The sequence below is a fragment of the Ovis canadensis genome, chromosome 1 (genome assembly GCF_042477335.2).
Source record: "Ovis canadensis isolate MfBH-ARS-UI-01 breed Bighorn chromosome 1, ARS-UI_OviCan_v2, whole genome shotgun sequence".
Lineage (NCBI taxonomy): Eukaryota > Metazoa > Chordata > Mammalia > Artiodactyla > Bovidae > Ovis > Ovis canadensis.
The window spans coordinates 132,699,308-132,711,908 of NC_091245.1; the positions used below are offsets into that span (position 1 = coordinate 132,699,308).

Here is a 12,601-nt window from a genome sequence, read left to right on the forward strand (position 1 = left end):
ATACAAGACCAGAACTGGCATGTAACAGGCACTCAGTAAATATGGCTGAATGAATGAATATCATGACCAAATCTGATTTAATTGTATTAATACCTAAACAGTTAACCTTAAATTCCACCCTGGAATATACTATACCTTTTACTCACTACAAAAGCAATTCACAATTCTGAAACTTTCTAATTTATTGAGATTATGGTTAGGGTTAATATGACAATGTTAAGACTATGGTATAAAAAAAAATAGGGGGGATTTTTTTTTCAAATCTCCCCATTTTTACTGGTCAACCCATAACCCAAGAGAGGAGGAGAGCCTGACAGAGACATTAAACCAAGAGAAGATGAGGAGAAACACCCTGTAGATAATATTCCAGATTTGCTTTCCTTGATACAAAAAAAAGTGTCATTAAAATTAATTTTTAAAATATTTAAAAATATTCTTTATAAAATTAGACTAGAAAAAGTAAAATATTTTAATGTGATGTTTTGCATTCTTGGGTCTGAGATTTCTCTTCTACCCATGGAAATGTGTTTTTAAACACTTTATTCTAGTGGCATTATTTATACTGGTAGATCACAGCACCATGTTGCCTGTTCAGCAAATGGCGTTGTTCTGGGAACTGAATAATGCAGAAAACATAATAAGCCTTATGGTGGACGCATTTTCACTGTTAAAAGACTAGGCCTTCAAAAACATAATTTGCTTGATTACTTCTCATTTCCTTCATAAAGTCACTAATTAAGCTTTCACTTAAAGGATCAGGAAACAACACAGAGTAGTATTGAATGCTTTTCAAAAATCTCTCATTCAGTGGATATATAAAATGATTTCGCCCACAGTAATTAATTAACCCCGTGGTAATTGAATAACCACTCAAGTTATGACATAGTCCTACAGCTGGGAGGCCCCATAAATGAGTAGAAAATAATTTAGCCAAGGTTAGTGTATCTCTTGTTGAAAGTACTTAGTGGGGAACCCTACAGTGAACATTATTACTCTGCACTGGGAGGAGATTACCAAGGAAAGGCGATCTGCCACATCGAACCCTTTGTTGCACAGTGACCTTTTGCAATAGTTTTGTATTCCTGCCACCTTGAGTACCCTGAGCCTTGTTTAATTACAACTATTTTTAAAACCATCATTGTGAAAATAAGAATTATTTATCAAGTCTTAAATTTCCATGACTTTTCTAAACCTCGGTATATATAAAAAAAAAAAAGTGATTATGTTAACCTCCTTTTAAACAGGAGGTTTGGATGATACATATATGAAAAGAAATCATATGGATAAAACACAAGAAAAAGGCTTGTCAAAGATATAAAAATTAAATGCCAATGAAAGAAAAACTAGGGATTATAGTGCTATCAAGAAAATGGAGATTTAGTGTCAATACATTTTAGAGTCCCTAATGGTAGTTAGGTAGGTAGATTATTGATTCACTGATTGATTGATACCTGGTAGATAGACAGATGGATGATGATGCTGATGATGAAGTTAGATAGGTAGATAGATAAACAATTTTTTTCATTGTGACTCATGTATTCAACAAAGGATTTGGTGATATGAGGATGGTCTCTTCCAATTGTATCTATTGTATCTTCCAATTGTATCTATCTAGTGAAATAAGAAGTAAGTTTCATGCTGAGAGTGAATTTGAGGAGTTTGTAATTAAGGAGAAAGAAAAAAAATCATGAAAAAGTAGTCTCGGAGAATGGAGGGGTGGTGAGATGCCTAATGCACAATTTCAGAGCAATGCCAAGGGCCTCCACACTTAAATATAGTCATGCATTTAAAGTGAGATCAGTTGGCACAATTGTGCATTTTTCTCTAAGCATATTAAGCTCCTAGATACAGATCTAGGATAGCCAAAATGTTGGGTTGGAGTTTTATCAGGCAGTGGGGAAAGAAAGAGATAAATTTGATGATAGATGCACAGAGATCATTTTATTGATGGACCATAAATCTAAGCTGAATGAAGAAAGACATGAAGACAGGAAAGCAGTGATGTCAGTTTAAATAAATCTGCTTAAGGCCATCAGTAAATCAGAAATCCAGGTGAAAGTGAAAGTCGCTCAGTCGTGTCTGATTCTTTGCAACCTCATGGACTGTACAGTCCATGGAATTCTCCAGGCCAGAATACTGGAGTGGGTAGCCTTTCCCTTCCCCAAGCGATCTTCCCAACCCAGGATTGAACCCAGGTCTCCCACATTGCAGGCAATTCTTTACCAGCTGAGCCACAAGGGAAGTCCAAGATATATTGGGATGTATATTCTAGAAAGATAAGAAGTGTTGGTTAGATTACAATATGGTACCATCATTAGTTACAATAAAAGTGAGAAAAAGACCTTTGAAGACAAAAGACCCAAAGCACTGAGAAGCAGGATTGTTGTTGTTCAGTGGCCAAGTCATGTCAGACTCTTTACAACCCCATGGACTGCAATACACCAGGCTTCCCTGTTCCTCACCATCTCCCAGAGTTTGCCCGAGTTCGTGTCCATTGAATTGGTGATTCCATCCTTATATTAAAAACTGATTAAAGAAGACAATCTAGGTGATAACTTTATTTAACACTTCATGAATTGGAAGGTTTTCATGGGTAGAACAGTAAAATGGAAGAAAGGTAAGAAGCTTTTGTAGGATGAAGAATAAGAACAAAGAAAAATAGAAACAATCTGATTGGTTGGGGCCACACAGTCAGCCTTGTTTGGGTGAAAAGGAACCAGGAATGTTGAGTATAGAGCCCAGAGTGGGCTTGGTGTTTGGGGATTTTATGACTGGATATACTGAGTTTCTGATATACCGAGGTTTACTAGGACATGGATATAAGTTTCAGTTTGCTGATATGGGAGCTTGAGTAGGAGTGGTTAGAAACCCAGTGGTTTCTGGGGCTAGAAATTTATTTCAACAAAGGGGTGTTGAAATCACCGAGAGAATGATACTATTAATAGAAGCTGTGATGCAAAGAAAGGCAATGAGCCTGATACTAAATCTTCAATAGATGAGATTTTGGAGTAGAGAGGACCACAGACATGGATGACAAGGAGGAGTAGAAAGTAGTATAATCTCTTAGAATGTGCTACAAAAGAGCTCAGGTTCTTAAAGACAGCTGTTTAAAAATGGCTCTGAGAGGAATGGATTGAGATGCAGTGCATATATAAATGAAATAATTGCTCAGCCGTATAAAGGAATGAAATAGTGCCATTTGCAGAGACCTGGATGGACCTAGAGGCTGTCATATGAAGTGAAGTAACCCAGAAAGAGAAGAACAAATGTAATATTGCTTATATGTGGAGTCTAGAAAAATAGTACAGATGAACTTATTTACAAAGCAGAAATAGAGTCCCAGACATAGAGAACAAATGTATGGTTAGCAACGGGTGAAGGTGGGTGGGATGAACTGGGAGGTTGGGATTGACATATATATACTCATGCATACGTGTTCAGTGGCTCAGTTGTGTCCAACTCTGTGATCCCATGGACTGTAGCCCACCAGGCTTCTCTGTTCACAGAATTCTCCAGGCAAGAATACTGTAGTGGGTTGCCACGCCCTCCTCCAGGGGATCTTCCCAAGCCAGGGATTGAACCCAAGTCTTCTGCACTAGCAGGCAGATTCTTTACCACTGAGCCACCAGGGAAGCCCCCATCAATCTTTTTAACAGCCTTCTTTTTAAATTAATTTAGCAGGTGATAATCATGTTGCAATATATAAATTTATCAAATCAACACATTGTATACCTTGAACTTACACAATGTTAAGTCAATTATATCTCAATTGAAAATATTAATTTTTAAAAAATAAGCAACGAAGCTTCATCTATCCTACCAGATATTAATACCATTTAGAATCAATAATAACTAAAATTGGGTATTTGTGATTAAAAAATGATATGCCTTGGTCATTGAGACAGAATAAATAGATTAAGATGTCTATGTGAAATTGCTATTAAAATTTCTACATGCAAGTCTCTCAGTCGTGTCTGACTCTTTGTGACCCCATGGACTGTACAGTCCATGGAATTTTCCAGGCCAGAATACTGGAGTGGGTAGCCTTTCCCTTCTCCAGGGGATCTTCCCAACCCAGGGATCAAACCCAGGTCTTCCACATTGTAGGCAGATTCTTTACCAGCTGAGCCACACAAAGGAAGCACAAGAATACTCGAGTGGGTATTCTATCCCTTCTCCAGCAGTTCTTCCCAACTGAGGAACTAAACCAAGGTATCCTGAATTGCAGGTGGATTCTTTACCTACTGAGCTACCAGGGAAGCCCACAAACTCTATAGAAAAGATAACAAAACAATGTGGAAAGCAGGGATTAAGAAGCCACTTTTCAATGACTTGATTTAATCAAAATTTTAAATAGAAAAAATGAGCACTGATGCACAATACATGAAATAATGGAAGTAAGGAAGCATCAAATATATTAATTAACATGGAAGAATTCAGAAGTAGATTGATTATGAATCAGATATATGAAAAGACAAATTTTTAAGCTTGGAAACAATATAAAAGAAAGATGAAGAACCATATATTTTGTTAGATATGTTTTAAACTTCAGTAAGTCAATAAGTTATGACCAACCTAGATAGCATATTGAAAAGCAGAGACATTACTTTGCCAGCAAAGGTCCGTCTAGTCAAGGCTATGGTTTTTCCTGTGGTCATGTATGGATGTGAGAGTTGGACTGTGAAGAAAGCTGAGTGCCACAGAATTGATGCTTTTGAACTGTGGTGTTGGAGAAGACTCTTGAGAGTCCCTTGGACTGCAAGGAGATCCAACCAGTCCATCCTAAAGGAGATCAGTCCTGGGTGTTCTTTGGAAGGAATGATGCTAAAGCTGAAACTCCAATACTTTGGCCACCTCATGCAAAGAGTTGACTCATTGGAAAAGACTCTGATGCTGGGATGGATTGGGAGCAGGAGGAGAAGGGGATGACAGAGGATGAGATGGATGGATGGCATCACCAACTCGATGGACGTGAGTCTGAGTGAACTCCGGGAGTTGGTGATGGAGAAGGAGGCCTGGCGTGCTGCGATTCATGGAGTCGCAGAGAGTTGGACATGACTGAGCGACTGAACTGAACTGAACTGAAGTCAATAAGGTAAAAATAACATAACTTAACATTTTGACAAACACTTATTTTAAAAAAGGCATGGAAAAAATAAATAACTTTGTACACTTATTTATATCTTGTTATCATTGAGTTGGTGATATTTGGGTGGCATCACCGACTCAATGGACTTGAGTTCAAGCAAACTCTGGGAGATGGTGAAGGACAGGGAAGCCTTCTGTGTGAGAAGATATTTTCACTCCATTATTTATAATAATTAAAAAATTGCTAATAAAAAATAAGTAAATGGTCAGTGGAACAATGTGAAGTGTTAACAATAAAGTTAATGGAAAATATGTAACATAATGAAAAAGACTCGTTTACAATACAAAGTGAAAAGGCCTAACACTATTTTTATATAAATACACAAGTGACTAAAAGAAAGGATATAAAGACACATGCTCTGTTGCTCAGTTCTGTCCAACTCTTTGCAACCCCATGGACTGCAGCCCACCAGGCTCCTCTGTCCATGGGATTTTCCAGGCAAGAATACTGGAGTGGGCTGCCATTTCCTTCTCCAGGGTATCTTCCCAACCCAGGGATCAAACCTGTGTCTCCTACATCTTTTGCATTGGCAGGCAGATTATTTATTAAACTTTGGTGACAAAATCATGGATGATTTTACTCTGTTTCCAATTTTCTAAAGTAATGTACAATTTTGATAACACCTTGCATCTTTCATTACATTTGCTTTAGAGATGTTGTCCTGGGTGGATTTAAAAAAAAAATTAACTTTCTGCTATGAATTTCTTAGCATCCCTGAATTTTGTAAAATTCTAGACAACTATACTGACATACATGATTAGTGGCATATTTTCACTTTTTAGAGAATTGGAATGATTGGTTATGAAGGAATTTCAAAAGTGCATTTCCAGCGACATCCATATATCTTTTAAAGATGATTTGACTTTAAGAGAAAGAAAAAAAAAACCTATTAGAGTTCATCAGGAATTCTAAAATTGATACCCTGAAAAGTTTATTTCCCAGTGAAACCTTTCTATTTGTAAGAAAGAAAGATAGCACAGTTCACAGTTACACCAGTATTATTTCACAATGCCTTCCCATAGGCGGTCCTGTAAAAGATGTTCCATGTTTATTTCATGATGGATATGATCTTCAAAATCCTCAAAATACCGTTCTTCAGCATTATATTATCACTTTATCAAATTCAAAACCTATATGAATGAAAGAACATGGCTTCATATCTTAGATTTTCCTGTTCAACATGAATCTGTATAAACCAGAGGGAATCTCACTGAAATGTTCTCCAGCAGTGTTTTTGCAGATGGCAAAATATAAATGCTTTGTTACCGAAGCATAAAGGCACACCACGGCTTCATGACCAAGAAGGATGCAGAGTCAATCTGTAGATTCACCTGGTGTGTGCCCCTCAGGTGGGCGGCAGGGAAAAGCTTCAGCACATAAACAACTTAGAACCACGTACTTACATGAAACAGTTCAGTGGGAATCCAGCTGCAACTTTCTGTTTTACGTGGAGGGTGCATTGCTTGGCTTGGAGGAATTTTATCATACATCTCTCTGCCTCAGTCCTCCTGGGTATAATGAAGCAAAGGAGTGGTTGTATGCAGAGGGAAGGTGTGTTTAGACTCAATGGGGGTTACTCCATTTTGTTGTAGAAAACACAGCTTGGAACAGCCCCGCCTCTGAGGGCCTAAAGCAGCCTTCTCCACAGAACTGTGTCCTCTGCTGTGAGCCCTGGCCTGCTCGGCCCACAGGAGAGTTTCAGCGTCTTTCCTTACCAGGGTGTCTCGCAGAGGACAGCCCACTCACTTCTGTGTCTCCATCTTTTTCTGTGTTAGGTGACTCAGTTCTTTGCTAAGCACAGGTAGATCAGTAAATGATTAGAATCACCAGGCTCCTGGTAAAGCGAGCCAAGCTAGAGAGATGGAGATGGGAAACGAGTCTTTAAAAGAAGTGAGGATACGAATAACTGGGGCTTACCCAAATGGCTCAGTGGTAAAGAATCTGCCTGCCAACGCAGGAGACGCAAGAGACGCGGGTTCAATCCTTGGATCAGGAAGATCCCCTAGATAAGGAAATGGCAACCCACTCCAGGCTTCTTGCATGGAAAACCTCATGGAGAGAGGAATCTGGGGGGCTAAAGTTCATTCAGAAGCAAAGAATTGGACATGACTGAGCGAGTGAACACAAGATATGTATAACTGATTCACTTTGCTGTACCGCAGAAACCAACACAACACTGTAAATCAACTATACTCCAATAGAAATTAATCTAAAATGTTTCAAATACAAAATAAAGAGATGCTAAAAAACAGTTTGTGTTTGCATATAGGGTAAAGCCCTCTGTTTATATTATTAATTCATGCTTATTGACCAGAATACTATCATAGTCTTATCAGTAAGAGTATAACTGAGAAGACCTGTTGAGGTTTGTTGAAATGTTGCTTGTTCTTCTCTGCCATCTAAAAGTGAAAGCTTGGCTGTTTATTCACATTATTATAGCACTAGTCTGTGGTTTAGGTTGCATTTACAGGAAGCAATTAAGACATATGAATTTCCAACTAGAATCGTGATCTTGATGATAAATCAAAACTACTGGCAAATCACCAGAAGGGTTGCTCAGATGTTTCCAAGGGATTTGGTTCTTGAAGACATGGAGTGCTCAAGGAGTACCTCTTTTCCAACCCTGTAGATGGGGTGGAGAGCACTACAAAATAGATGTCCATACATAATCATAACAAATGTGATTTTGTTATATTAAATGTAATTTTAAAACACACTGACGTATATTACAGTAAGTAAATTAAAGAAACTTTTTCTAATGAGATTTGAAAAAGTTTCTCCATCCTCATTTGCAAACCTGTTTCTCTTCCCTTTTGTTTGTTTCTTGTTTCTATAATGACTCCATGACCCTCCAAGTTACAGGAGCCCAGTACCAGGCACCCAATACTTCCATACCGTCTTGCTCTCTACCTGTTTTCCACACACCCAGTCATCACTGAAGCTCTCAAATGCTCAAGAGCTCCTAATAATCCCCACCACCAACTTCCATGAGTCCGTTATAATCCCTCACATATGCTACTACATCAACTCACCTTTTCTTTGGTCCACCTGAATGCATATTGCTGACAGTCACCTTCCTAAAAGCATACTCCCTAGCATATTCAAAAAATCTCTAAAAGCCGCATATAACACACGCCTTTTGTGATAGTCCAAGCCCACCATAATGGTGATACAATTCGATTCCTCAGTATCCTTTCCCATTTCTCTTTTCTGTGTAGTTTTTGCTTTGAATAAAAGCTTTCTCCTCTTTCAGAACTTTTGTGCATCTTGAATTATCCTTTAGTGCTTTCTCTGTCACTTGAACATCATCTTTCCAAGAAATTTGCCTTAAGCCACCAATTCTAAATACTTTGGTCAGTAGCACCAATTTTTATAGCACTTGACTTTTCATACATGTGTGTCCTCAGCCTGATAAAACTGACTATTGAAGGCAAAAATTATGTCGTTGTTGTTGTTCAGTCCTAAGTTGTGTCCAGCTCTTTGTGACCTCATGGACTGCAGCATGCCAGGCTCCCCTGTCCTTCACTATCTCCCAGAGTTTTCTCAAATTCATGTCTATTGAGTTGGTGATGCTATCTAACCATCATATCCTCTGCCGCCCTCTTCTCCTTTGGCCTTCAGTCTTTCCCAGGATCAGGGTCTTTTCCAGTGAGTCAACTCTTTGAATCAGGCCAAAGTATTGGAACTTCAGCTTCAGCCTCAGTCCTTCCAATGAATATTCAAGGTTGAGTTCCTTTAGAATTGATTGTTTTGATCTCGTTGCTGTCCAAGAGATTCTCAAGAGTCTTCTCTAGCACCACAGTTCAAAAGCATCAATCCTTCGGCGCCCAGCCTTCTTTATGGCCCAACTCTCACCTCCATACATGACTACTGCAAAAACCATAGTTTTGACTTTAGGAAACTTTGTAAAAATTGTGTCCTCCCCCGAAGTACCCAGCTGAGTGTCTCAAGTATAATAGACACTCTATCATTGCTAAATGCCTGATGCCCTTCTCCTTTTGTTTTGTTTTTTTGTTGTTGTTGTTGTTTTTCAGTGGCACCACCCCCCTATAATTATGACCATGAGATGGAATACTGTGCAGACTTGCCTCCTCCATACTCCCCAACCCCAGCCCAGCGTTCTCCACCCCCTCCGTATCCTGGAAATTCGAGGAAGTAATCCTTCTCCTGGAACAGAGTATGTGCCAATCAGCAATCTTGCCTAGAATAAAATGCCTCTACTCAGAAACAGACAGGAAAAGATTGCCCTAAGGAACACCCTTTTGGGTTGGACAATATGTCAAGTGGAATGTCCAGGCTAAGAGAAAAGACACAGGATTTCTGCCCTACTCAGAGCTGATCCCATCTGGGGTATTATTTTGGATTCACGGGAACCACATTTGAAGAGGTCTGCTGATCAACAGAAGCACACTCAGAAAAGAGTAGTTCAGTTCATTCAGTTCAGTCGCTCAGTCTGAATGAATGTCTAACTGACACAAAGTGTCTGACTCTTTGAGACCCCATGAACCTCAGCATGCCAGGCCTCCCTGTCCATCGTCAACTCCCGGAGTCCATCCAAATTCATGTCATTGAGTCGGTGATGCCATCCAACCATCTCATCCTCTGTCATCCCCTTCTCCTCCTGCCCTCAATCTTACCCAGCATCAGGGTCTTTTCAAATGAGTCAGCTCTTCTCATCAGAAAAGAGTAACGTGTAGACAAAACATCAGAAATTCGTGTCGCTTAAGGAACAGATGAAGGAAATTGCAGTGTTCACCCTGAAAAAGAGAAGATTTATGTGAGATAACGAGGCTATCCTGGACTCCATAAGGAAACAACTGTCTTCTGTTGCTTTACGAGTCAGAACTATAACTCTTCAGTCTTTTTGTTCATCCACAAATGCAGATCAAGTGCCTGAAAGCCTACTCTGTGCCTTACACTGTTGGAAACACTGGATGGAATTTGCAGGAAGAGAACTCAGGTTTCAGTGTAAGAAAGGGCAGTTGGGGTTTTCTTATTGACTAGATTGCTTTGTGAAGCTCCCTGTCTCCAAGACTCCCAACAGACCCTGGCTGACTACCCAGTAGAGACATGCTCAAGAAGGGAGAGCTAAGTCAAATGGTAGATGGGTTCAGTGGGGCCCCAAAGCTCTGCTCATGTTTTAGATAGAAGTGAGGTGAATTTCTATATCACCAAGAATGAAAACAACAGGGGTAGTTGAATCTATATAATTTGAGACTTGAAACATTATCCAAAGGACTCAACAGCCGCTTAAAGCCAAGAACTCTTCACTCTAGCTGTCGCCACCTAAAAATCATCTGACTTTACGTAGTATGTGATCATAATGGTAATTCCCACTGTGAAAAAAAATTCGTATCAAGTTCCACAAGCAACAAATACTTCAGATTAAAAGATGAGAAGCCAGAATCCCATGGGATTTTATATCAGGGAGTAAAATTTAGAACTTGACCAGGAAGCTATATAGCAGTTTACAAAAAGAAGAGGGGAAAATGAAGCTTGAATTCTGTTTTGTGTAACTTCACTCACATGCAACTTGGACACATTTCTATGTCTCTCATGATGTTTTAATAATCTAGTCTCTTGAAAAGTTATGCAGTTAACGGAAAAGTAAGATATTGATGTCAAACAGTTGCCTTTTGCCAAAACCCAGATTTTATAAAGTGCCTACCTTTAGGTGTAAAAGTTTGTAATAAATAATTCTAAGGTGCCATATTCATTGCTGCAGATGATCTTAACATTTCTATTGTCATGTATTTAAAGTTGTACATTGAGAAAATATTGAGAATAATGAAATTTGTTTGTCACTTTGCAATTAAATCTAAAATGTTTAAGCCAACATTATCAGCATAATTTAGTGAAATCCCAAAATGATGCTAAGAGTTTTGCTGAATAAAACAATCAAAAGAAATGTCTTAAAGTAAAAATCATAGTTAGGAAACTCAGTAACTCATATAACTAGCATATTTTGCTTTCAAAGACATTGACTGAACTGAAATACAGTCTAACTGCCAGTGAGATCTGAAAGCTAGATTTGTTTTGAATGACTAGCTTAATTTTCAGGCACTGTGACTTTCTTGCTTATGAAGATGGAAACCATTCAAGCATTCCAGCCTGGCCTACCTAGTAACTGAGATTTTAGCACAGTTTTAACAGTACATATGCTTTAATTTCTCTCTCTTCTGCAAGTGTGATCAGACCCAATTACACAGTAGCTACACAATTCAAAGTGTCAGAGCCTCTGGGACATTCAGAGTGATATTTCCCAATGCACCATATATTCCTTAAGAAAAAATGGAGAGGGCAAGTACAGCAGTAATTGAATTCTCATCGTCTTTGCTGTCAATAAATGTTTACTGCATACCACCTATGTTCTGCCAACATTACTCGCATAGGAGCTATTACAATCTACACCATCTCTCTTCTCTGAGTCGTTTTAAGGCCTCCCTTAAGGCATATCACAAACCCATAGACCTCCAATAGATGAGCATTTTTACTATTTGTATTTAGGGTCACAATAGCGTAAATGTGCACAATATCAGTATAGACTTTTGGAGTTCACTGATTATTTTCATAGATGACACATCTTGGGGGGAAATAGCATATGATGTGAAAGCTTTGAATTACAGTTATTTAAAAACTAATGTATTTGCTGTGGCCAAAGTGTTTACAATAAGCAATAAAATGAAATAACCCATTATAACAAGAGTTATATTTTAAATCATCTTGCGTTTATTCTGCTTCATCCTCCATTTCTGCAGATTTAGCCTCATTCATCTATACAGGAGACACAGGACCGGAGCCAGATAAACTTTATTTTGAATTCTGTCTCTTGCCTGAATGATTTGAGGTGTGTGTGTGTGCTAAGTCACTTCAATCACATCCGACTCTTTGCGACCCTATGGACTGTAGCCAGCCAGGCTCTTCTGTCCCTGAGATTCTCCAGGCAAGAATACTGGAGTGGGTTGCCAATCCCTTCTCCAGGGGATCTTCCCAACCCAGGGATCAAACCCATGTCTCTTACGTCTCCTACATTGGCAGGCAGGTTCTTTACCAGTAGCGGCACCTGGGCAGGCCACTTCATCTCTCTAAAATTCCAGTTTCTGCTCTGGAAAATGTATAATAGAATCGACTTCATCAGGTTTTGTGAAAATTGGATGAATGCACACAACATTCTATATATTGTGCCTGGCATGTAGAAAATGGTTTAGAAATATTACCCAAAAATAAATTAACAAAAGGATGACATAAGGACAACAGCTTCTAGCTGTGAGACCAACACAATAGCCACCAGCTACATATGATTATTTCAGTTTAAATGAATGTTTACATTAAACTAAATGGGGGTCTTCCTTGAGCCCCAGTGGTTAGGATTCACCTTCCAATGCAGGGGGTGTAGGTTTGATCCCTTGTTGAGGAGCTAGGACCTCACATGCCTCACAACCAATGAATGAA

General features: G+C 38.9%; 1 protein-coding gene across 20 annotated transcripts in view; it reads left to right on the plus strand.

The window, feature by feature from the left end:
• The window catches only part of CYYR1 (cysteine and tyrosine rich 1), a 215,629-nt gene that overhangs the window by 106,254 nt on the left and 96,774 nt on the right, over positions 1–12,601 (plus strand). Inside the window, exon 4 of one of the 20 annotated variants that reach the window (XM_069549666.1) lies at positions 9,184–11,846. The exons of 17 other annotated variants lie outside the window; for them this stretch is intronic. In XM_069549666.1, coding sequence (XP_069405767.1) covers positions 9,184–9,308 — 125 coding nt within the window. In that variant the 3' untranslated portion in view covers positions 9,309–11,846. Of the gene's footprint in view, positions 1–4,228; positions 5,437–6,741; positions 7,022–9,183; positions 11,847–12,601 lie in introns of those variants that run through there. 2 more of the 20 variants (XM_069549577.1, XM_069549691.1) reach the window with 2 other exon arrangements.